General features: G+C 40.1%; 1 protein-coding gene across 3 annotated transcripts in view; it reads left to right on the top strand.

Annotated features, from left to right (window-relative positions):
• The first annotated feature begins 1,594 nt into the window (after nucleotides 1-1,594).
• BICC1 (BicC family RNA binding protein 1) overlaps nucleotides 1,595-27,307 on the top strand; it is a 228,807-nt gene continuing 203,094 nt past the window's right edge. For all 3 annotated transcript variants that reach the window (XM_087824412.1, XM_087824411.1, XM_087824413.1), the window contains exon 1: nucleotides 1,595-1,808. In XM_087824412.1, coding sequence (XP_087680538.1) covers nucleotides 1,619-1,808 — 190 coding nt within the window. In that variant the 5' untranslated portion in view covers nucleotides 1,595-1,618. The remainder of the gene's footprint in view (nucleotides 1,809-27,307) is intronic.

The raw sequence follows: 27,307 nt of genomic DNA, 5'->3' as shown, positions 1-27,307 counted from the left end.
AATTAGTGCTTTGCATCATAAGTTCAGAGAAGGCACGTGTGGCGGTGAGTTAAGCAGTTAACTGGTACTTCTGCGCCTGGTTCTGCAGCAGGTGAGCAAGCAGGAGTGTTCTCTGCTCAACAAGGAGGGTTTTGGGAAGATTATGTGTTAAATACACACACCTGGGTTTTACTCTCGGCTTTGTTATCTGTTGCTGTGTGACCTTAGTCGTGTCTTTTGACTTCCACAGTCCCAGTTTTCTCATCTGTCAGTTACACCGGAGTTCCCAGCCAGAGTCCGTTGTTACCTAGGCGCCTGTAAGCCTTCCCATTGCCCTTCAGCCTGGTGCACGGTTAGCCACCGCCCGCGCCAGTCCTAGGGCTTGATTCTCAGGTGTGTTCGTAAACCTCCCTCTGTGGGACAGTGAAACACGGCTACCCCATCCCCCCCTTCAAAAACAAGTAAAATCTTTGTGCTTTTGGCCCCCAAACAAAAAGAGAGTATTAATCAGTGTGAACTGGGAAAATAGAGTTCCAAGGGCGCTCCCAGCGCAAACAAGTTTCTTCTTTCCTGGCGCTTCGAGTCCAAGTTTGAGAGCGGCGATGGCTGGGCTGGCCAGGGCGGGCAGTAGGGCCAGAGGCTCATGTCTGGTTGTCATCTGTGAGACACAGGTCTTGAGAACAGAGAAGAGCCCTCGTTCTCTGACAAGACGGCCCTGGACCCAGCTAGGCACCATTGCAACCTCAGAGCCCCCCCCCCCCTTTGTAAACCAGCTGCATCTCCTCCTTGAGCATCACATAGAAAATGACTGTCCTCACCTCCCTTAAGGGAAAACACCTCCCTTTGCTCTCAGTAAAGAGCGAGCCCCTTGCCCACCTCTGGCGCAGCCGGCCCCTTTGCTGGGACCAGAGGAGCGCCCCGAGTTGGAGCCCTCGGGGGAGGGGCGCACCGCCTGGGGCAGCGGCCACAGCGATGTCCGCGAGGCACGGGCAGTGTCCCGTCCGCAAGCCTTCCCCTTTCTCCCTCCCGTTTCCAACTTGTGGGACAGACCGCGGTTCTCGGTTTTAGGGTGTAGTGCGTTGTAAGCAGAAGGGAGATTGTTGTGCGCGCTTCACGCGCGTCCCGGGGCGCTGCGCTGGAACCCGGCGAGCGTGTGCATTTCAGAATTGCGCCGGGATGTGCGTGGGACAAGCTCCACACGCTCCGGCGCGGAGCGGGGCCGCGTGTACGTGGTGTGCGCGCGCGTGTGCCCGCGCCGGGGGCCGCCCGCGCCCGGCTCCCGTGGGCCGGCGCGGCCAATGAGCGCGCGGCTGCAGGGGCGGCGCGGGAGGCGGCCCGAGCCCCGCGGATGGATGCGCGGGCGGCGCGGCGCGCTCATTTGGCGCGGGCGTTGCTGGCGGGGGGCGGTGCAGCCACTGGCCCGGGACCGGGGCCGGGGCCGGGACCCGGGGCGGCGGGCGGCGTGGGCGGCGCCCGGGGCTGGGATGCGCCGGGGACTCCGTGGCGGCGGCGGCGGCGTCGGCGGCTGCGGGCGGACGAGGTAGCGCCGCGGCGCGGGGAGCCAGACGAGCCCGGCCGGCCGGCGGAGGCGGCGCAGGCACAGCGGCCGCAGCCGGAGCCCGGGCGCCGCGCGCCCACCATGGCCGCCCAGGGCGAGCCCGGCTACCTGGCGGCGCAGTCGGACCCCGGCTCCAACAGCGAGCGCAGCACCGACTCGCCCATGCCCGGCTCCGAGGACGACCTGGTCGCCGGGGCGCCCCTGCACAGCCCGGAGTGGAGCGAGGAGCGCTTCCGCGTGGACAGGAAGAAACTCGAGGCCATGTTACAAGGTAGGCATCCCCCCGCGTCCTCGGGCTCCCCGTCTGCGTCCCCCGCTCCTTTCCGGACCTCGCCGCTGCGCGCCCAGCTCCCGCCTCCCCGACCCGCCGCCGAGCAGGCTCCCGGTGCCTGCCCGGGGCGCGGGGCAGGGCAGGGCTGGCGGGCTCTGCACCCTCCCGCGCCTCCCGGGTCCCCAGGCGCCGGGAGCCCCGGGCTCCCTCGCCGGCTCCAGAGCAGCCGGAGGCCGAGTTTGCACCCGCGCGCCCAGGCGGCGCGCTGCACTTAGGAGATGCCAGCTTTGGTCCGGACACCTGGGCCGTGCCACCCGGACCCACTCCGACCGCACGGGGTCCGTGAGACTCCCGGCTCGCCGGCAGCCTGCACTTCCACCTCTGTCTCTCTGTCTGTCTCTCTTTCCTCTTGTCAGTCTCCACTTCCTCCAGCTGAGGGGCCTTGTCTGGCTCTTGGAAAACTGCAGATGTCAAGGCTTAAGGCGGGAGCTCCCGCCCCCCACCCGCGCCCGGAGCGAGAGGGGCCAGGATGGGGGCGAGCATCCAGGGCCGGGCTGTCAGGCCAGCGCTGCTGGGCCGGACGGTGTGTGTTCGTCCCTCACAGGCGTGTGCAACCGTCTTGAGTTAGACTAAGTTCATAAAAATCTTCCTGTTCTATGGGTGTCTGACTGTGTCTTTCACAACCTGGCATTTTTTTTTTTTTAACTCCCTAGTTTCTCTGGGACTTTCCCAGGCTTACCAGCTTTAACCGTATCGAACTGGAAACAAATTATGTTTTAATGAGTAGATTGGAGTTCTCAAAGTGTATACTAAAATGTCCAAGGTCATTTTGCCCTTTCTTAAAATGTTAATTACTAGCCTACCTGTAGCCACAGATGTGGCTTATTTCCTTCACCCAGAGCCATAAGGTGTTTTGAATGACTGTCCTGTAGAGTACTGCAGAGGACCAGGCACTAGCTTCACTAAAGGCGAGGAGTGGATTCATTCAGTAGCTGGTGTCCTTATAACTCGGGAGCATTGGAGCCTTCCAACTTTTTTGTGTGGCTTTATGCATAACTTACTTTGACTTTATCAGTCAATGCATCGCAATATGGGAGCTATTTAGCCTCTGGAAATGCAGTGGCTTTTTAGAACATTTAAGCAGGTTATTTTAAGAGAGAACAACATGTTTTCCAAAACAATAACTTGGTGGAAACAAATAGCAGGAGTGTTTGGCAGGCGTTTTTGGATGAGCTACAAATTCATCTCCCTTGCTGCTTATTTTTATTGATAAACATCCCTAGTGCTTGTCATGTCTCTCTTTTCCTCTCTCTGGTTTTCCCCCTTAAATTATGTGTCTTTTTAGGAGAGTTATTTCTGTGATAAACTGTTCAAATAAGAATATTGCGAAGTGGATTTGGAAATTAATGCCCCAGTTGCATTTTGATAACCCATTTATTTATTTCATTCACTTTATGATTTTTTTGCCTAGTTTCTAGTTATAAAACAAAATGTTACATTTATTCAGAAAAATTGTTGTGAGATTGTTTGGATTTAACGGATAGACCACATACCCACATTTTCAACAAGTTTCCAGTTTGTTTGTACATGAATTTGCAGTGTAGGTCTTCTAATAATACTATGTCTTCCTTACCATGCATATACAAATAACAACAGTGCCGTTAGATTCCAGGAAGCCCTCATGCGTAACCTGAGCTTTAGAAGTGGATTTCCTTTTTAAAATAATTAATTTTCATTTAGGCTAAAATGAAATGTGGGTAAGGCATTTTTTTAAAATTTGAAGGCTCTCCCCTTTGTAGATAATGGTATTCTCACATGGTTAAATATTGCTTTGCAATGATAAGGTTTTATTTACAGAACATCTTAACAGTGTTAGCATTTCTTCACCAGCCAATATGTAATAAAATATTCATATTCTAACCCCAAAGAATTCTTTAATGATTGAACACATAGTGCTTTAACTTTCCAAAATTACCAGTAAGTGAATTATGCCTTCTAAGAAAGTACATTTTTGAACACATTTGACAGTGGAACCCAGTGCACAGCCTACCCAAGGCATGTTGTGATGCATGGCGTCAAATTATGTAGGACCACCTTGTTTGAAGGAGTAAGACTAGTTTTTGGAACCAAACATAATCATGTGCCTTACTGCTTTATACCAGGTGGTTATAGCAAGTGTAGACACTGGAATCACATAGACCAAGGTTCAGATAAGTCCCTGTGGGACGCTGGGACAGTTCTGGGCCTGTGTTTCAGTTAGCCAATCTGTAAAACTGGACTGAAATTAGTACCTTACCCTTAGGATTTTGTGAGAATTAAAAGAGATAATGCCCAATAAGCCAAAACTTGCAACACTGTTTGGTAAATGATAAGAACTTTATATCAGTTTGTTTGTTTTTTAATCTTCATTTGAGGATATTTTTTCCATTGCTTTTCTGAGAGAGTTGGATGGGGCGGGAGGGGAAGAGAGAGGGAGGGAGAAACATCCGTGTGAGGGAGACGCATCAATTGGTTGCCTCCTGCATGAACCCCAGCTGTCGCCCGGGATCGAGCCTGCAACTGAGGTATGTGCCCTTGACTGGAATCAAACCCAAGACTCTTGAGTCTGTGGGTTGATGCTCCAAACCGGCTAGGGCTATCAGTTGTTTTTTATTAGTAATAAATATTACAATATGGATTAAAAAGATTTCTAGTGCCTATCACAGTTTCTGACATATAGTATATACTTAAATAATGGGAACAAAAGAATTTTGCGATTTCATAATTGCAGAAATAAAATAGATACCAAGGTAGGAAGCTTGGCAAGTCAACAACTATTCTAATATTGTTAGCTGGAAATCCTTTCAGTTGAAAAGCGCCAAGTAAGTAAAGTCTGCATTTAGTTGGGTTTCTGATTATTGTGAATTTGGATTTGCCATTTTTCTCTTCACTGTTGCCTTAAACTGTGTGCAGGTTTCCAGTTTAAATCAGGATAAATAAGACTATCTGCCTTTAAGTCTACATAGTGCAAATTGGTGATTATAAATGCTTGGAATTTGTTTCCAGAGAGAGTGTCCTGGGGGCAAGTTAATCTTTAATGGGTTGCATTTTTATTAGTAGAGAAATTCTTCTACGCAATGAACCAAAAATTCAGTGAGGTTAAAATATGGACAATGGAGTAGTGGTCAAAGAAATGAAATACCATTCTTGGGTGATCATTGAATCCTCACAGATTTGATACACAAACAACCAGGCTAAAAAATCAGTGGTTTTTCTTCTTCTTCTGGCTTTTCTTTTTTCTTTTTTTGGCCTAGTAACTACTTTGGAACAGCCATACAGGAGTATTGGACATTTTTGTTCAAATCTAAATATTATCAATTTTATTAGTCAACAGTTTTGTAAGTGGGAATTTATTTTCAAATTTAGTTTAGGCTTTCGATGGGTATGGTCAACCTTGGGATGGATACCATGGACAGCATTGTTTAATGACAAAGAATATTTGTTTTTAATTTATTTAATATTGATCTTCAAAATTTAGATTTTAGGCTTCATGTGGGATTATAGTGTTGGTTCATTTAAGTCAATTAAATGAGAGTTACGGTATGTGAAAAGGGAGGCGAGGTGTAGGGGGAAGTGCGGGAGAGGCAGAAAATAAATGGGTCAAAAGAGTCAGAAATAACTCTTAGTGTGTTTGCCAGAGTCCTGAGAGGCAAACATGGAATTTGTATATTTTAACTGTTCTTTTTCATTTTCTGTGGTGGTTTACATCTTATTGTTATACTTTTTTTTTTTTTATGTTGAAAAACATATGGGTGTACAGTACAATTAAAAATTCCTACATAAAATTAGAAGCATAGATATTTTCAGAGTTCTGCATCCCTTGAGTTTCATCACAGAAGAATGAAGCTTTCAAAGGGGGGAAATGTCCTATTTTCATGAATTGAGGTTGACATCTGCTGGGCTTTTAGGATATTGCTGTTAAAGACTTTATAAACCATGTTGCATTTTTACAATAATAGGCACAACTGGGGTCATTGACTGCTGCTTGCTGGAGCTGCAGAACTAGCCACTAAAACAAGCTAATCACACATCATTGTTTAAAAGTAAGAGCAAAAATTATGTTATCTCTTTAATTTGGCAAACTTCAGTGAAAATTGTCTTATGATTTGGTGAATAGGTATTTTTTTTAGATGTTTTGATGGGAGTAGGAAGAAATAAGCAAAAATAAATGAAAATGGGCAGTACTGGAAATGAAGATAAATAAAAGCTAAGCTTAATATAGTTTTTTAGCTAATGTTTGATTAATGCTAATAAACAACAAGAACAAATCACTTCATGAAGCTCAGTGGTTAAAAGAACAGGGTTCTGGGCCAGATCTGGATTTTTAAATAAGGAGCTTGGGAAAATTCATCACCTTGCAGACTCATTTCTAAAAGGGAATGTTGATAATAGTGCCTGCATCTTTAGGTGTTTCGTGATAATTAAGAGAAAAAAGATGTATGTAAAATATCAGAGTGCTGGCCACATAGGAAGTGCCCAATACTTAATAAAAGCCATATTCATTAAAAATTATAGTTCATAAAATTCATATTCTTATATTGAAAATGAAAGTCAAATATATTGGAACATGAAGTAAATGGTCTTATGATAAATGAACATTCATAGCTCTCAAAATATTATTATTGGCCTTGCCGGTAGCTCACAGTGTCCCTTGTAAAGGTGGCCAAGGCTATCCTGAGTAAAAGTGTACTAAACACGGGCATGGAATTCGAGATCTTCCTCAGAACAGGAAGACTTTACACCCTCTTTAGTTGTAATTGTCCCTGTCTTAAGTATTTTTCATTCTTTGAATGGTCCTGAGTCAGTCACTTCTGATATTTTTACTAAAAACCAGCAGCAAAAATCAATTATTTCCCTTCTAATTTTACGTTGCTCTGAACTTGTCATTCACTGGTGTCTAGAAAGAGACTTTTTTCAAAGAAAGTGCTGTGCCTGGGCTAACTTGTAAAGGGGGGGGGGGGGAACGACAATAGTGTCATCTTCTGGGGATGCTGTGAGCACTGAGTGAGAGTCGATGCAGGTGAAACCCTTAGCCCAGTGCCAGGCACATGGTGTTCAGTAAACACTAACTCAGCATCAGCACTGTTGCCACTTGATGGATAAAGATTTCAAAACACTAGAAAGCAAATGCTTGTCAGGTGGTTTTTTCTTTTTCTTTTTTTTTAAAGAAACTGCTTATGAATTCTTTTTCTTTAGGGGAAGAGGTGAGTTATTTTTTAGTGAAAGACTTCTTCCAGTTCAGAAGTTTGTCAGGACAGTTGTAGTTGAGTCAGAGAGCAGAATTGAAGGTTAAGATCACTTTATAATCGAAATGAAAAAACCCCACCAGTGATTGTGTAGCTTGGCAGGAACGAGCCCAGAAACTTCTGCCAGACCGCCTTGGCTGGGGGTCCTGACGCGTGTGGAGTCCGTGTGGAGGGTACAGTGAGGTGGCCGGACAGCCCCCCACTCGGGCAGGGCTGAGCGCTCTCGGTGACAGTGTGCACTCCGAAAATCTTACCTCTCTGCAGACTTGGGGGTTTTGGTTTAGTTGATCATTGATGAGTTAAAGCACCGAAAGGTGGTTATATCAGTGAGTTTTAACAGGCAGGAACGTATTTGGCTGCGATGAACAGAAGACCCAACACAGAGAGGCTTAAACAAGCTGGGGGCCCTTTTCCTCCACTGGGAAAAAAATCTGGGGCTAAGCAGCCCAGGCCCCCTAACTGCCCCGGGAGCCCTTGCCTCTGCTGTCCCGAGCCTGTGGCGCTCGGCCTCGCCGTTGCAGTCTGGCTGTGCTGTGCCTGGAGTTGCCTTGTGGTCTGTGCAGGGAAAGGGGGGAACAAAAGTTGTTTCCTGTTCAAGATTTTGCCATAAGTTTATGTGATAAAGGGTTCTCTCTCCTGGACCTCCCTTGGTCCAGGAGAGAGACCACTCTTTGTTACAAGAGATTCTGGGAACGTAACTTCTTTTCCAGCTTCTCTAGAAGTAGGCACGGACACCCTTAGTGATCCAACCCATAGCTTCCGTACGTGGGCAAAGCAGGGGGCATTGTGACAAAGATTCCAAGTTGTGACTGAAGCAAAAGCTAACCTGTACTGGAGAGTTTGGCCTATATCGTTAATCCCTTGAAATCTAGATTATTTGGTAATGTTGTAAGTGGGTGGAATTTTTTTTCATAATCCAGGAGTAAATTGAAATGCCAGAGAAGAAACACCTTTGATCATATGAGAGCTGTTCTCATCTTGTTACACCTTTTACAAATAGTGACCCCAGGGCCACTAAGCACTGTAACTATCTTTTTTCCCTTTCACCGTTTTCCTCCATATCAAATGTTCTTTTTTTTCATTGAAAACTACACATTACAAATGCCCATTTTACCTTTTGGTACTCTATGGTGGTATTTCTTCCCTCTCCCTTCCTTCCTGCCCACCACCCATCTCAAATTGCTTTGAGAATCCGCAGGTCCAGTGTAGTTCAGGCTCCTGCCCTTTGGCTTTTTCGTAGATTGTTCTCTGAAGTATAATCTGGCCAACAAAATTAGAATTTGTTCAGAAGATGAAGTCAGTTTGGAGACAGTGTGATAGTACAGTTATCAGATTTGAGTCATGTTTTGCTATTTGAAATGGTTTTGATTGATGAGCTAATTAAATATAACAGTTGGCTTATCCTGGGTTTATTTTAAAATATAGTTCTTAAAAACTGTGTGGGATAATAGTGATCATGTAGATTTTTTTTTTATGTAAAATGCCTATTAATAAACTACCAGAGATGAGGCACAATTTTAATTCTAATTTATAATGGCTTTTGCGGTGTGTGGGGATGATCTTGGCAAGAAACCCTTCTTCTTATGTTGCAAAAGCCACCACATTTGACTTTTAATCCTTGTGGTGCTGGCATTTAGGGCAGTGTCCAAATGCACAAATCATCGATACAGACATTATGTAGTTGTTATACATTTATAAATCCATTTCCTCCCTACCGACTAATAACTGTAGGTGATGTTTGTAACAAGTATTAAATCCCTCTCCCATTTCAGATATTGGCATATAAAAAGACAATGATCACTTTCCAGTTATAAAGTAGTTTCTTTGTTATAGTGAATACAGTAAACCACGTATTGGTCTGCATGTTGAGTTGATCTGGATACTTACCTACATCTCATGTATAGGAAGATACTTAAACACAGGATTTGAATATTAGCCATTGCTTTTATTTCTGATTATGAAAGTAATACAAACTTATTACAGAATACTTGAAAGTACAAACATGTAAAAAAAACAAATGCAAATATCATCCCTAAGTCCCAAATCCTGCAGTAACCACTGCTAACATTTTGGGGAATTTTTTCCTGGTCTTTAAAAAATCTACCTGCACATAATTTATTTCTGTGGTAGATACTGATATGTCACATACAGTGTTAGGCTTTGGAGATGCAGACAAAACTAAAATAAATATAGTCCCTACCTTTGTGTGACTTGTGTCGCTTAAATTCTGAACTGGGATCACACTTCCCTTCTTTTTCACTTTAGATTGCATCATGGGTATTTTCTGTTTCATTAAAGATTCTTGAAGAACGTGGTTTTAAGCGGCTGTATAATATTCCCTTGATATATCATACTTTGCTTAAACATTGCAACAAATTTGCAAGATGTCTGTTTTAGGTGGCTAGGCAGTGGGAAGAGCCTAATGTTTGTACTCTGCCTGCCTGCGATTCAGATCCTGGCTCTCTCATTTATGGTTCATGTTAATAACTTCTCTGAGCCTCAGTCCTCTCATCTCTAAAATGGGGGGTAAAAGTAGTTTCTAGGATGTGAGGGTTGGAAATACTGTATGTAAAGCACCCACCAGGGCCAAATGAAGTGTGCATACTTAAGAACTGGCAATAATGAATATTAATGCTGCTGACCCAAACATGTTTGCCTGACAACCTTTTTTGCAGCCTTCATTATTCTCATAGAAAAAATTCTTACCAGTGAAGTTTTTTGAGCAAATGGCATGGACATTTTAAGGCTATTGATAAAGTTTGCAAAATTATTTTTATTTTTTTTGGAAGATTCACAGGTTCGGCAGAAGAGACAACAAATTTGCACCATATCTGTTCCTTGTACCTGTGATTCCCACAACCTGGTTTATTTGAGCTGGTGGTTGTGAGAAATTAGGAAGTAATTGAATTACAAGTTCAGAGTTAGTGTTCTGTTTGTTTCTTTTGCTGAGAATTTGGAATGATGCCTGTGGATCAATAGTTTGTAATATTTGTGTACATAACTATCACCTGAGGAGATTGTGCAAAGAAAAACTCTGGGCCTCTCTGAAAGATTGCAGTTCTGTAGGTTTGAGGGTTGTTAGTGGTGGTAAGAATCTGGATTTTGAAAAGAATCTCCTGTGAGTCTACCCAGGACCACACTTTGGAAAACATTGCTAGATAGTTAGATGATGATTGAAATCAAGAAGAGTCAGATTCTTTTCTTTCTTTGATTCCCTTTACTCTTGATGCTAGCACTTTCTCCATGTTATTAAACCATCTTGAGTCTAGGAGCATAATTTATAGCTGGCACGATGTTGTTGAGAGTGGCTTGTTGTAAGGGACTTGGGGGAAGAGCACAGATGTATATATTCCTGTGGAAGGGATATATTGTCTTTATTATTACACAGCAGGCTCAATGCATTTAATTTTCCTACAGATTCCCGTTAGGTATAATGGACACCTATTTAGTATATTATGAAATAACTCAAAAGCACAATTTTTTTGTTATAGAAATTTAAAGAGTAATATGAAGGGAACTTTTAAAAAATTTATTTATTGAATTTATTGGGGTGACAGTGGTTAATAAAACTATATTGATTTCAGGTGTACAATTCTATAATACTTCATCTGTATATTGTTCACCACCCGAAGTCAAGTCTCCTTCCATCACCATTTACCCCCCTTTCCCCTCTTCTAACTCCCCACCACCCTCCTTTCCCTCTGGTAATCACCATACTGTTCTCTGTGCCTATGAGGGTGGTTTTTTTTGTGTGCGTTTTTTTTTCTTAATTCCTTCACCTTTTTTACCCAGCCCTCTAACTCTCCTCTCCTCTGACAACTTTCTGTCTGTTCTCTGTATCTATGAGTCTGTTTCTATTTTGTTTGTAGTTTTGTTCATTAGATTGCACATATAAGTGAACTCTTACGGTACTTGTCTTTCTTTGACTGGCTTATTTCACTAAGCGTAATACTCTCTAGGTCCATCCATGTATAGTCACAAAGGGGTAAGATTCCTTCTTTTTTATGGCTGAATAGTATTCCATTGTGTAAATGTACCACAGCTTTTTTATTCAGTCTTGTACTGATGGATACTTGAGCTGCTTCCATATCTCGGATATTGTAAATAACGCTGCAGTGAACATAGGGGTGCATATATTCTTTCAAATTAGCATTTTTGGTTTCTTCAGATACAATCCCAAAAGTGGAATCACTGGGAAGGCAGTTCCATTTTAATTTTTTTTAAAGTAACTCCGTACTGCTTTCGGCAGTGGGTGCACTAATCTGCATTCCCACCAGTGCCTGAGGGTCTCCTTTTCTCTGCATCCTCGACAACACTTACTGTTTGTTGATTTGTTGATGGAGCCATTCTGGCAGGTGTGAGGTGATATCTCATTGTGGCTTTAATTTGCATCTCTCTGATGATTAGTGTTGTAGAGCATCTTTTCCTGTATGTCCTCTTTGGAGAAGTGTCTGTTGAGGTTCTTTGCTCATTCTTTGGTTTCTTTCTTTAGTGTCTTATAATTTTCTGAGTACAGGTCTTTCACCACATTGGTTAAATTTATTCCTAGGTGTGTGTGTTTTTTTTCTTTAGTATGTTTTTATTGAATTTAGAGAGAGGAAGGGAGAGGGGGAGAGAGAGATAAAAACATCAATAATGAGAGAGAATCATCGAATGGTTGCCTCCTTTACGCCCCCTACTGGGGATCGAACCCGCAACCTGAGCATGTGCCTGACTGGGAATGGAGCTGTGATCTCCAGGTTCATGGGTTGATTCTCAACTGCTGAGCCACACTGGCTAGGCCTAGGTGGTGGTTTTTTTGAGGCAGTTGTAAATGGGATTGTTTTCTTACTAATCCTTCCTAATAGTTCATTATTGGTGTATGAAAATGTAACTGATTTCTGAATATTTATTTTGTATCCTGCTACTTTACTGAATTCATTTATCAGTTCTAGTAGTTTTTTGGTGGGATCTTTAGGGTTCTCTATATACAGTATCATGCCATCTGCAAATAATGACAGTTTTACTTCTTCCTAATTTGGATGCCTTTTATTTCTTCTTTCTGTCTGATTGCTGAGACTAGGACTTTCAGTCCTATGTTGAATAAGAGTGGTGAAAGTGGATATCCCTGTGTTGTTCCCAATCTTAAGGGAAACACTTGTGGTTTTTGCCCATTGATTTTGATGTTGGCTGTGGGTTTGTCATATATGCCCTTTATTATGTTGAGGTATGTTTCCTCTATTCTCACATTGCTGAGAGTTTTTTGGGTGCTGGATTTTATCATGCTTTTTCTGCTTCTATTGATACGATCATATGGTTTTAATCCTTCATTTTGTTTATGTGGCTATCACGTTTATTGATTTGCAGATATTGTACCAAACTTATGTCCCCGGAATAAATCCCACTTGATTACAGTGTACGATTTTTTTAATGTATGGCTTGATTCTGTTTGCTAATATTTTGTTGAGGATTTTAACATCTGTGTTCATCAGGGAATATATTGGCCTATAATTTTCTTTCTTTGTAGTGTCTTTATCTGGTCTTGAAATTAGGATAATGCTGGCCTAGTAAAATAAGCTTGAGAGTCATCCCTCCTCTTGAATTTCTTTGGAATAGTTTGAGAAGGATAGATGTTATTTCTTCTTTGACTGTTGGTAGAATTCCCCTGCAAAGCCATCTAGTCCAGGACTTCTGTTTGTTGGGAGTTTTTTAAAAATTTATTTATTTTTATTTATTTTTTAAAATTTTATTTTTGTTTAAAATATTACAGATGTCCCTTTTTCTCCCCAGTGACCCATTCCGCCCCTTCCCATCCCCGTCCCCAGTCCCCCTCCCCACCATTGTCTGTGTCCTTGGGTTGTGCATATATGCATATAAATTCTTTGGTTACTCTTTCCCCTCCACCCACCCGCCCTCCTCCATCCCTCTGACATTTGTCAGTCTCATCTATGCTTCCATGTCATTGAATCTATTCTGTTCATCAGTTTATTAAGTTCTTTAGATTCTACGTATAAGCGAGATCATGTGATGTTTGTCTTTCGCTGCTTGGCTAGGAGTTTTTTTTAAATCCTCACCCGATGATAAGTTTACTGATTTTAGACAGAGAAGAGGAATTCTTCCATTTGTTTCTCAGGTTGGTTTTCTATAATTTAGTTGTAATTGCAGTTTGGTTTTGGTTACTCCACTGCCATCTTGTATCTTTGATGAGGGGAACTTTTAAAAAGAAAAACAGCCCGAATTGTATGGCTCAATGGTTGAGCATCGACCCATGTACCAGGAGGTGGCTGGTTCGATTCCCAGTCAGGGCACATGCCCAGGTTTTGGGAATGTGTATGCCCTCCAGCCGGGGGCATCCAGGAGACAGTCAGTTGATGATGTTTCTCTCTCATTGATGTTTCTATCTCTTTCTTCCTCTCCCTACCTCTCTGTCTAAAACTAATAAAAACATTTTTAAAAAGTTTAAAAGAAAACAATAATCAGTAATTTGACCATCCTAACAGCTATTTTCATTTTTCTGCCTTGAAATCTAGTCCTTGACTCTTTGCATCAAGTTTCTGTAGTTGCTCTTGTAGACTTAACTACTGTTTTGTATTGAGTAATTTAATCAAATATGTTATATGTTTTTGTATTTCTGAGTAGTTTTCAGAATTAAAATTTTATGGTTGAGTCATAGTACATTTAGCCTTTTTTTTTTTTTTTTTTTTACAGTTGTAGGCCACCCTATAGTGAAAATGAATTGTGTGGCTTTTCTCTCCTTTGGAACTACATTTTGAGGAATGTGGTTACTGAAGAATGGTGGTGTCTTTGAAAGCAGTGGCTGACTTTAATTGAGTACTTACTGTGTGTGAGACCCTGTTCTGATCCTTTATGCCTGTTCTGTCACCTCAACCTTTCCTGCACCAACCCATGAGATACAGATGCTGTTGAGATCTGTGTTTTACAGACCAAAAAAGCTGTGAACCCTTTAAACTTGGGGTCTAGATATCTTTTTAGAATTCTGAGTGAATCTAGACACTAATTTTCCTCTGAGGGTATTACAGAGTTGAAACCCTTCTGTAGTATGGAGACATGAAATCTGAGTCTAGGATGAGAAACTGTACTCCAGAACAGATGATTGTACTTCCCTAGTTATAAATGTGGCAGGCACTGAGGTGGTTTAGAATCCTCAGTGAGAATGCAGACATTTCAAAGTTCTGCTTTCTACTAGCTTTGGTTAAATTTTCTCAGTGTTTTACCTTTGTGAAATGGGGATAATACCACTTTTCTAGAGTTATCGTGAAGATCATATGATAATGGGTATAAAGTTGATTCATAATTGGTGTCCTGTTACATGGCCTGTGTTTCAGATCCATCTCCCATTCCTCTCTAGCAACTAGCCCAGTGCTGGGAAGGTAGCCACACTGTACAGAATAAAAGTTCCATGATGGATGTGGATTAAAACCTGTCCTATTTTGAGATGGTAGACTGCATGGGAACTTTAAAGCTAGGGCATGTGCTTGGCCTTAAGAAACGCCAAATAGTTCTGCCTTACGTAAGTTAGGCAGAGTAACTGTCCACATGTGAGGTAGTCTTTCTCTGCCCTCGGGCCAGGGGCTATGTAGAATGTTGTACTCTTAGTGATAGTACATAAGTGTGGAGTTCTGAAGGAACATATGCAAAACTTAATTTAAGTGAGGTTAATGTTGAATAATTTATATTTGTGTCTGACCTGGATTAGTTTTATAAATTGAAATTTATCAAGGTTAATATAATTATTTTACATTTTATTGCAGACACTGGATTATCTCATCCTTACAATAACACATCTCCAGAGACTTGTTTAAATATGATTTTAAAACATCTCAGATAAGAGATGGTTCACTCTTAAAATAAGTGGTTGTTCATGCTAGTTTGCTCATTTTACCAGGATACTCATTGCAGATGGGTTCGTGGGAAAGAGTCCACTCCTCTCAGTGGAATGGGTAACTGGGAGTCAGGTGACTTGAATTCATGACTGTCTAGCCATTGACACTGTCACCTTGGACAAGTCATTTAACCTGTCAGGGTTTTCGATTAGTTGCCCCTAAGATCCCTGCCAGCTCCGGGATTCTGAGTCTTTGGCACATTACACCATAGAAGCCCAATAGTTTTTGGCATGTGGTATTGGAGGCTGACTCAGCCCTATATACATGAGTAGTTTTGGGAGGAATTTGTCTTATTTTGTGTCACACACACGAACATTCATGGCAAATGGGGAAGGTGGTAGACTGAGGACAGTTGGAGTGTCGTGGCTTTGGAAGAGCAAGTGCTCCCGAGAGAGCCGACCACCAGCTCCGTTTTCTGACATCTTGGCCGTGAGGTTTGTGGTGCCCTGTCTCCTGCCAGCTGGCTGTTAGCTAACTGAAGGTTTTCTGCGGTAACTGAGCAGGGAAGGCGATGTCAGTCACAGCTGAGACCTGCTGGTGGTGAGACACTGTGTTAGATGGACAGAGGAGACTGTGTGCTTCCTAAAGGAGCATCTTTTTGTTACATTTCCCTTTTCCTTTGCCAGCGTGTCCAGATACCAAGCTTCACGTCCCGGGATTTATATCTGTCATGTAAACCCAGAGAGAAACATAGCAGGGAATGTAGTAATGTTCATTAGATTAATATCTCAATTTAAAAGATATTTCTATGACCCTGACCAGGTGTCCCAGTTGGTTGGAGCATCGCCCTATATACCAAACGGTTGTGGGTTTGATTCCTAGTCAGGGCACATACCTAGGTTGTGGGTTCGAGCGCCAGTCAGAGCATGTCTGGGAGGCAACCGATCAATGTGTCTCTCTTTCTCGCTCTCTAAAATCAATAAAAACATATCCTTGGGTGAGGATTTAAATAAATAAATAAGTAAAAATAAATAAAAAGACATTTCTATGTTCAAATTTTAATTATTTTCAGAATTATTTCAGTTGCTTGTTGGTTATTTAAAACCAACACAATATTTCCCTTATCTTGTATAGAAGACCACTAAAACTTTCATTATCTGTGTTTTGAGTTAATTTCTTTATCATTTTCTGAGCTTTTAAAGTGCCGTTGAAAGCAAAGTCCATGTTTTAGTAAGATCTGATCATCTTTTAAATTGTTTCATTATAATGGCTTAATTAAAAAGCCAGGAAAATTATATGTTTAGTTTAAGTATTGCAGGAGGATTCATATAAAGAAATGTTTTTTTAATCCAGGGCGAGTGTCTTTCTTAAAATATTTTTTATATGGGAAAAGTAAGCTCAAGATTAGCAGAGATGTATACAATTTTAATTTTTTTACAGGGACCTGTAATTTAGTAAAATACTGCTAGCAGTCATATTATCACCTAAACAGAAATATCCTCTTCAAAAATAAGCCCATTTACTGTTAGTGAATGGACATCTGGGATGCATTATCTATGAAAAGTATTGATCAAGTCAGAACAACAGCTTGAGTAACAAAATACTATAAAAATGGGTTTGAATTTGATGGAAGCCCTGCATAAGTTATTAGCTTTCAAGCTTATGAAAATTATCTTGTAAATAGTGAGGCCATCTGAAAAATCCAATGGGAAATTGTATGTGTTTAAAAAAATGTTGTGGGAAGTCATACTATGTGAATATGGTCTTTGACTTTTAAGAGGAGTACAATCTAGTGTAAGAGGAAACCAATCTGGCCTTATTAACAGAAAAGGAAATGAGATCCCCTAGAGTAAAGCCCTGCTTACTCAGTGTGTGTCTGAGTCTGGGGTCGCTTGCCTCTGTCCCACGAGACGGGGGGCTTGTGACAGCTAGTCTGTTTGGAAAGTGTTCTCAGGGAGAGGAAGGGAGGGGGCGGAGAGTCACACAGGGGAGGAAAAGGTGAAACCAATACAAGGATGCGGTACCCAGTTGGTTACCTCTGAGGGTAACTGTTTCGGGTACGTCCCAGAGACTACATCCCCAGATCATTCATCTAAATGGAGAAGCGATTGTTTATCAGCTTCTGTCCCTCTCTGAAAAGGCTCGAGGGTTTCCCCCTGGGAATTGCCTTCCCTGCATTTCCAGATTATACACGTGTGACACCTACCAGCCCCTGCGGGCATCCAGCCAGTTCCGAGAGCAGAGGGTGGGAAATGTATCTGGTGTAAGCTTGAGATGAGGCACTATTGGCACAAAGTGGGTTGACGCCTGCACGGAACCCTTACCGTAGTCTGGCTGGAATCAGAGACGGAGCTTAGTGGAGGTGAGATGGTGTGTACAGTTCAGTATTTTTATATACTTTAAATGCATAAAAAGTTCAGAAAGGGAGATACAGAACTAGATGTTTTAAATATTTCATGCACTTTGGTCTAAATCAAAAGTCCTTACTGTAAATTTTTGATGACTACCATCGTGTATGTTTCTGTTGAGTTTGCTGTAATGTGAGATGATAGAAATAAACCTGTCTGTGTTTAGCAAGATGGTAGAGTAGAAAGCCCCAGACCTTGCTCCCCCATGGAAGCACCAACTTAATATACAGTCCAGAAAGCTGTTATGGGAATGCCCACCCAGACTCAAAGCCAAGAACAGCCTCATGGAAATGGGTAAGAAAAGTGGTTTCATTTCATTTGCATGAATTTTCCCCTCAGCCAGCAAAGCTAGCAATTGGGAGGAAAGCCCAAGGTGCTGCTTCTCCCATGAAAGGGAAAGAGAATAGTGGGATGTACGTGCAACATTCCTGCTTTTTTGGGGGGCTACCCCAGTGATTGATTTTTATATTTCACCTGAGTTGGAGCACTGTGGGGAACTGGAATACTTTGAATGCCTGGGGGCCACTGAGAACAAAAGAGTTGAACAGCTTGTGGTGGTGTTGGAGAACCTGCAGTACTTGAGAGAGGTAATAAGAGGCTGAAGCCTCATGAAAAAGAAACCAGCAGTCCTTTCTACCTGGAAAGTTACACGCACAAGCCCCAGAGAAGATGCATCCTTGTAAAAGGTTTGAGAGCCCCCCCGCCCCCCGAATCTCTGTCTGGGCTGATGGGTTAACATCTTCCTCTGTATGAAGCCAGTCTGTAAAGACTGGGAGAGATGGCTGTGTGTTTAAGTGCAAAGATCACAATACAAAATAGGCAAATAACAAGGCACATGATAAAGCAGGGAAACATGGCATAATCAAAGGAACAAAATAAATCTTCAGCAACTGGCCCTACAGAAATGGAGATCTATTAATTACCCCACAGAGAATTCAAACTAATTGCCTTAGAAAAACTCAGTGTGCTTCAAGAGAACACAGAGAAATAAGCAGATGACATAAGGAAAGCAAAGCATGAACAAAATGAGAATATCAACAAAGAGATAGAAACTATAAAAAAAAGAACCAGACAGAAACTCTGGAGCTGAAGAATACAATATATCAGAACTGTGGCGTGCAGGAAGAGCAGTTCAGAGAGGGAAGTTTATAGTGAGAAATGCCTACATTAAAAAAGAAGAAAGAATTTAACAGCCTAACTTTACAACTCAAGGAACTAGGAAAAAAATAACAAACTAAGCCCCTAGTTAGCAGAAGGAAGGGAATAATAATTAGAGCAGAAATCAATGAAATAGGGACTAGAGAAACAATAGAAATATCAGTGAACTAAGAATTGGTTCTTTGAAGAGATCAATAAAATTGACACATCCTTAGCTACACTAAGAAAAAAGGAAGACTCAATAAATATCAGAAATGAAAGAGCACTCATTACAAGCGATGCCACAGAAATAAAAAGATTTAAAAAGACTACTGTGAAAAATTATATGCCAACAAATTGGATGGCCTAGAAGAAATGGATAAGTCTCTAGAAACATACAATCTACCAAGAGGGAACCATGAAGAAATAAAAAATATGAGCAGAGCTGTAACTAGTAAGGAGATCAAATCAGTACTGAGAAACCTCCCAACAAAGAAAATCCCGGAGCTAGATGGCTTCACTGGAGAATACTGCTGAACATTTAAAGAAGAATTGGCACCAGTTCTTCTCATACTCTCTCAAAATACTGTGGGGGGAGTGCTTTCAAACTTATTCTCGGAGGACCCCATTATTTTGATGCCAAAGTCAAAGATGATACAAGCAAAGAAAACTACAGATCAGAATTCCTGGTATATACCGATGTAGAAATCATGAACAGAAAATTAGGAAACCAAATTCAACTACACGTTAAGACGATTACACATCGTTTCTAAGTGGGGTTAATCTTGAAATGCAAGAATGGTTCCACATAAAATCAGTCATCGTAATAAACATTAACTGAATGAAGGGCAGAATTCACATGACCATGTCAGCTGATGGAGAAAGTGCATTTGACAATATTCAACATTCTTTCATAATAAAAACATTGAAGAAACGGGGAAGGGAAGGAAATTACTTCAGTGTAATAAAGGCCATATATAAGAAGCCCACAGCCAACATCAGTGGTGAAAAACGAAAATCCTTTCCTCTAAGATCAGGAACTGGACAGAGATGCCCACCCTGCCACCTCTGTTCAGCATAGTTCGGGAAGTCCTAGCCAGAACAGTCGGGGAAATGAAATCCAACCAAGACAGAACGAAGTAAAACTGCCTCTGTTTGCAGGTGACATGATCTTGCATATAGGAAGATTCCACAAAGAACTGTTAGAGCTAATAAATGCATTCAGAAAAGTCTCAGGATACAAAGTCAACAGGCAAAAATCGACTATGTTTCTGTTCATTAATAGTGACCAATTTGAAAAGGAAATTAAGAAAACAATTCTGTTTATAGTAGCATCAAAAAAGAACAAAATACTTAGGAATAAACTAAGGAGGCAAAAGACTTGCATAATGAGAACTTCAAAATATTGCTGAAAGAAATTAAGAAAGACACAAATAAATAGAAGGACATCATGCATTTATAGATTGGAAGATTTAATTTTGTTAAAATGTCCATACTACCGGAAGTGATCTACACCTTCAGTGACAGGTCTGTCAAGGTATCAATGCCATTTTTCTTCAGAAACAGAAACTATTCTAAAATTAAGATGGAATTTCAAAGGACTGCAGGCAGTGAGAAGGAAGAACAAAGCTTAAGGCCTCACAATTACGGATTTCAGAACATATCCCAAAGCTACAGTAATAAAAACATTTTGGTCCTGGCATAAATGCAGATACGTAGATGAATGGAACACAATAGAGAACCCAGAAATAAACCTTCCTATATAGAGTCAGATGATCTCTGACGAAAGTGTCAAGGCTTCCCAGTGGGGAAGGAATAGTCTCTTCAACAAGTGGTGCTGGGAAAAGTGGATATCCACATGCAAAAGAAGTACGTTGTACCCCTGCCTACCTTACACCATATTAAAAATGAACTCAAAATAGATGAAAGGCCTGAATGTAAGACCTGAAACTATAAAACTACTAGAAGAAACAGAGAGGAAAAACTTTGACATTAGATTTGACCATTATATTTTGGATATATCACCAAAAGCACAGCACCAAAAGCAGAAACAGAGAAATGAGACGACATTAAACTTAAAAACTTTGCTGCAAAACAGTCATTCAACAGTGTGAAAAGGCACCCTGCAAAATGGGAGAAAATACTTGCTAACTATGTGTCTGATAAGCAATTAATATCCATAATACACAAAGAAATGCTACAACTCAAGAATAAAAAACAATATAATTTAAAATGGGCAAAGGACTTGAAAAAACATTTCTCCTAAGAAGATATAGAAATGACCAACAAACATATGAATAGATGCTCAACATCAAAAAATCCTTAGAGAGATGCAATTCAAAACCACAACGAGATAGCACCTCACATCTGTTAGGATAGTCATTATCAAAACACGAGGAAATAAGAGTTGGCCAGAATGTGGAGAAATTGGAACCCTTGTGCACTGTTGATGGGAATATAAAATGATGCAGCTGCTATGGAAAACAGTACGCAGGCTTCTTGAAAAAATAAAAATGGAATTTTATGATCGAGCAATTCCACTTTGGGGTATATATCCAAAAGAATTGAAAAGGCACCTCGAAGAAATGTCTGCGCTCCCATGTTCATTTGCAGCATTATTCACAGTAGGAAGGGCAGGAAGCCACCTAAATGTCCATCAGTAGATACATGGAGAAAGAAAATTTGGTGTATACATACAGTGGTATGTTATTTAGCCTTAAAAAGAAGGAAATCTTATCATATGCTAAACACGGTGACCCTTCAGGACATTATGCTAAGCGAAAAGTGAAATAGACCATCACAAAAAGACAGCTACTGCGTGATTCCGCTTACATGAGGCATCCAAAAGAGTGAAACTCTTGGAAACTAAAAGCAGAACTTGCCAGGGGCTGGAAGTTCCGGGAGGAGGGAAGTTGTTGTTCAGTGTATAGAGTTTCAATTTTGCAAGATGAAAAACTTCTAGAGATCTGTCGCACAGCAATGTGTGTAGTTAACACTATTCTACGCCACACAAAAGTGGCTGAGATGGTAAATTTCATGTTATGTATTTATGACCACAATTAGAAAACGAAAAAGAAAAAACTCCATATGCTGTTATGTGATTTTTTGTTTGGGACAGATTTGCCTTTATGATCTTTTAAAAACTGTTTAGAAGTTTTAAAAATGAAAGAGCAGTGGCGCTTGAAGAGTCAAACTGGTTCTTTATCTTTTTTAATAGTTTAAAAGGGGAGCTCTTTCCATACTTCATAAGGGCCGGAGCATTTATCCATTGAAACCTAAACCATCAGTATTTCCTTCTGAAAGATGCATAAAAATAAGCCTGCATGAAGGCAGAATCCTGTGGTAACTGGAACCTCATAATAGCATTTACATTTGGTGTTACCATGCACATAACAGGAAAAAGGATTCAGTTATTTTCAAGTTCTCAAATCCCAAATGTGCTGAATAGACATTTCTTTTAAAAATAAATACACAAAATGGATTTGTGTGACTTGAAGTTTAAAAGAAATGTTCTTGCATTCCATAGTTAACAATTGTAACAGTATCACTTTCTCAAGTTTCTGTATTTTTAAAGTGGACTATCATGGCTTGGCTCAGCTACTAAATTAAATTATTGCTAGCTTGCACATTCCTGTTGGTTACACTGTAATCTTTACCTCCATTGGAAAATATGCTCTATTTTGAATGTTTATTTCAGGCTTCTTGGCTCGAAACACCTCTGTTTAACAATGAAGTGTGGATGTATATGTGTGATCTGAGTTGTGTATCTAGAAAGAAATAGAAATGTGTCACACTGTGTTATAAATACATTAAGAGAGGTATGAGGCACTTAAAAAATGGTATGAAAAAAAATTCAGTGTAATTAAATTATCAATAATTGAGAAGAGTGGCCCTAGTTATATACGTACGTATACATAATATACACACATGTATATATAGTGTACACATACATGTTTTTATGTTATAGATTGAATTGTATCCACTCAAAATCCATATGTTGAAGTTCTAACCCCCAGTATCTCACAATGTGTCCTTTGGAGATAGGACCTTTACATAGATAATCAAATTAAAGTGAAGGCATTAGCATGGGCCCTGATCCAATATTACTGATGTCCTTGTATAAAAAGGGAGATTTGGACACAGTGACACATAGAGGGAGGGAAATGTGAAGAGACATGGGGAGTACCTGTCCATCCTGCGCAGCATCTTGATTTTGGACTTCTAGCCTCCAGAACTGTGAGACAGTAAATTTCTGTTCAATCATCCAGTGTGTGGTGCTCAGTATGGCAGCTCTGAGTAACAAACTAATGCAATATATTCCTCTCTTATGCTATAAATCAGGATATACTCATTTAGCTGAAATAGATAATTTAGTCTTTGAACAGTTTAACATTTCTTAGTTTCTTGTAAGCACTCTTAAAAATTAGTTTCCAGTTTTGCAAGTTGAGACATTAAGGATGGCCATGGTGATGAAGCAGTTAGATTCGCAAAGCGGATCCAGGGCGAGTGACCCTACTCTGCATAAGTACAAAGGCTTTTTCTTACTCAGGAGTTTTTTCAGTTTGTGCAGTTTGTAGCAGAGCCAAACTCCACCGGAGACCTAATAGATTGGAAAGGTGGAGTCAGAAGCAAATAAACCTACTCTCATCCAGCACCAAAATAAAAAAAAATTCTTACAATTACTCATATTGGAATTAAATTATTTTGAGATTAGGAACAGATGTCTTCAGAAGGCCAGTTTTTCCACTGCCCCGAGGTGTAAGTGACTTCTTCTTGTGCTCATCCTGTTGACAGTAGAGGGACACTTGAGTGCTTGGAAAAGTGGAAGATGAAGCATTCCTTCGCTGTGCCCTCTGCATTCCACGGCCTACGAAGGTTTCCTATATCTGAGTAAACCCGTATGTGGTTTCCTACTTCCAGTCGAGGGGAGACCACACCTTGCCTACCCAAACCTCAAGCTGGGGAAAATTGGAGTTGGTGATAGAGAAAAGCGCTATTTAAAAATGTTAGGTATTTTTGTTGTTGCTGTGGAGGTTAGGAGAGGTTAATCTTTGGGCAAGAAAAGTTGTCTACCTACTTGAATTTTGTAGACTAAGGTTGTGAAAGCTGTTGAACTGGCCTGACAATGATTTCCCAGTAATTTTTAATTAAAAAACAAAACAAAAGAAACTATGGTCTATAAGGGTAGCATTCTTTTAGTTATTGGCTGTTTAAGTTGTCCAGTGTTCTACTAACTCAAAATATACCAAGGTATGTCGTTTAAAAAGTCTTACACTAGTGTCTAATGTAACACTAAACTTTTTGGAGTAATAACCCAAACCTTGTGGAGAAACTGACTTAGTCATTGGTAAACTTTTATTGTCTATTTCAAAAGGTGAATTTCATATTTAGAAAATAGCTAAGCAAGGGACATTATATAACTTATGCTTATGAATTTGAGAATTTTTTTTGATACTTAATTTTGGGCATAGAATTATTCTGTGTTTTATCACCATGAGTACTCTTTCTAAATACATAGGTTTTTTTTTGGTGTGCTTTTATTATGACTGTTTTTGTCCTCACATTTTTAAACTTAGTGTTTAGTTGTAAACTAATCTAGTCAGTCAGTTCAGAGTAATTTTTTGTTTTTAACATTTTAAATTGTGAAGTATAACATAGATACAATAGATGTAGCAGGATTGAATAATATATTGTTCATACCACTCAGGTCAACAAAGAAAATATTGTCAGTACCCCAGTAGCACTTGCTTTATGCCCACCCCTCGCTTTTGAAGGTCACAGTTATTCTCATTTGTGTGGTAATATCTTAGCCTGCCATATAGCTTACCACATAGATGTATATGAATCCCTAGATACCTTGTTAGGTTTTGCCTTTTAAATTTCATGTAATTATACAATATACAATCTTTCCTTCTCCCTCAAAATTTAAAATTCATCCATATGTATATTGCTATAGTTTATTGATTTATTACTGAATGTTTTCTGTGGTATTAACATACCACAGTTTACTCTTTCCACCCTGACAATCCTTGCTTTTAATTGGAGTGTTTAGTTCTATACATATTTAATGTAATTACTTATATAGTTGGATTTAGATCTATGATTTTACCATGTGTTTTTTGTTTGCTCACCTGTTTCATTTTAATTGTTAATACATGTTTTTTAGAGCTGTTTTAGGTTCACAATGAAATTGAACAGAAGGTAGAAACTTTTCCCGTATATTTTGTTTTCACACATGCATAATCATTACAGACATCTCCCACCAGAGTGGTTTATTGGTTCCAATTGCTGAACCTACATTGACATCATAATCACCCAAAGTCTATAGTTTACATTAGGAATCACTCTTGGTGGTATACATTCTGTAAGTTTGGACAAATATATAATGGCATGTTCTTTGGTTTTTCCTGTCTAGCCTTCTTTTGTGTTAATTGATTACTTATAAAATTTCCATTTAACTTATCCAGTAGCTTTATAGCAGTAGCTCTTTTTACCTATTTAAAAAAATTTTTTTTTTTTTAATATGTTTTTATTGATTTCAGAGAGAGGAAGGGAGAGGGAGATAGAAACAAGGAGGAAAGTCATTCATTGGCTGCCTCCTGCACGCCCCTGCTGGGGATCAAGCCTGCAACCCAGGCATGTGCACTGACCAGGAATCGAACTGTGACCTCCTGGTTCATAGGTCAGTGCGCATCAACTGAGCCATACTGGCTGGGCTTTTTTCTTATTTTTTTAATGGTTGTTGTAGGATTACACTATACATCCTCAAATTGTCACACTTTAGAGTTATTATTGTATCACTTCATGTAAAAGGAAAGGCTTTGCAACCATTTAGGTCCATTTACCACTAGCTTCCATCCTTTGTGATGTAGTTTTCATATGTGTTATGCCTATCTACATTATAAACCCCACAGCACAGTGTTACAACTTTTTGTTTTAAACAGTCATATGTATTTTAAAGAAATTAAGAAGAAAAATGTATTTATGAATTACTGACGTATTTACATTCCTTCTAGAACATTCAGGTTTCTCTGTAATATTTGTATTCATCCTGAAAAAATTTCTTTCATATTACTTGTACAGTTTCTACTGGAGACTGGTTTTCTTAGTCTTAGTTTTATCTGGACATGTATGTTATTGCACATATGTCCTTTTTTTTTTTTTGCTCTGCAGTATTCCATTGTATTCATATGCCACAAATTATCTATTCTACTGACAGTTACTTATGTTATTTTTATCTTTTGGCTATTTTGAATAAAGCTGCTATGAATGATGTACGTGTCCCTTGGTGGAGTAATTTTTTTTGGCTGTGTACCTAGGGTTGAAATGATACAAAGAATATGTTTTGTTTTAGAAGGTATTGCCAATTAGTTTTCAAAAGTGATTATATGAAGTTGCACTCTGTCTGTGATCTAGGAGTTTTTCAGTTGCTCCATAACCTTGTCAGTAATAGGTATTGTCAATCTTTTTCTTTGTAGCCATTCTGGGGAGAATTTCATTGTGGTTTTAAATGTGTAGCTGTATTTGATTGTGGTTTTAATATGCATGTCCTTGATTACTGATGAGGTTGAGCATCTTTTCACATGTTTGCTGCCTATTTGGATGGTCACTTTTGTGACACGTACATTCAATATAAAGTAACCTCATATAACTGAAATGGCCTGCCTCTCTAGCTTCTGAAAGCAGAGAGGTTGAAAAGAGCATTAATTGGGTTCTCAGATGCCTTCCTCAGGAATCAGCACATGTTCCCGTGGAAAAGGCCCCAATGCTGCGTTCCACCTCCTTGCTCTTCTGTTCCCCACTGTATCCTGGCTTGGCAATTCTTCAATCTCTTGTAATTCTCTAATGCCTTTGAGGATATTTTTCTTTTCCTTTTTTAAAAAAGTGTTTTCATCTTTTCTAGTTAACCACAATGGGAGGGGTCCATATTACTTGCTCTGTCATTACTGGAAGTGGAATTTCTCAGAAGTTTCTGTTGTTCTTTTTTTTAATCAAGTGATTCCATTTTTCTAATCTTAATTTTAAAGATATGGAGGAATGTCACAAGACATTAATTTTTACAGGGAATAACTTTTAAGGGAACTTATTTGGAACTTAATTTGTGGTTTTGTTACGAATTATTCCTTGGCTTTGAAGGAATTTCTCATAAAATGAGCTGTACTTAAATTTTTGGTTTTCATTTTGCAACATTACTTCTTGGTGTTTTTAGAAAGAAAAATACTTTGGTTAGAATTGAACTTTAAAATAGTCTAGATGTATAATCATGGCAACAAGTAAAAAAGCATATTCTTTCATAGTAACTTTTTAAATATCAAAATATCTGCCCTTCCAGTTGATTTGATATAGTGTGCCTGTTTAGATAGACATGGACTGTGTTCTCATAGAACTTATAAAACGTAACGAAATGGCCTGGGGGAGCTGGAAGGAGGATGGTAGAATAGAAAGAAAGAATCTGTGTCTCCACCTAGACAACAGTTGCACCAGCAGAGTCTGTCTGATGAAACAGTTTTGGAATTTTGGAGGCTGATTCATGCTACAACATGGGTGAACCTTGAAGATACTTTGCTAAGTGAAATAAGCCAGTCACAATAGGACAAATACTATGTAATTCCACCTATATGAGGTACCTAGAGTAGTCAAAGTCATAGAGACAGAAAGTAGAATGGTGCTTGCCAGGAACTGGGTGGGAAAGGGAAATTGGTGTAGTGTTTAATGGGCTGAGTTTCAAATCGGGAAGATGAAAAAATCTTAGAGATGATGGTGGTGATGGTTGCACAAGTGTGAATGTCCTTAATGCCAATGAGCCATACTCTTAAAATGGTAAATTGTATATTATGTGTACTTCA

Source organism: Miniopterus natalensis, chromosome 14, assembly GCF_054644295.1.
Source record: "Miniopterus natalensis isolate mMinNat1 chromosome 14, mMinNat1.hap1, whole genome shotgun sequence".
NCBI classification, from domain to species: domain Eukaryota; kingdom Metazoa; phylum Chordata; class Mammalia; order Chiroptera; family Miniopteridae; genus Miniopterus; species Miniopterus natalensis.
This window is presented reverse-complemented; position numbering and strand designations above follow the sequence as displayed.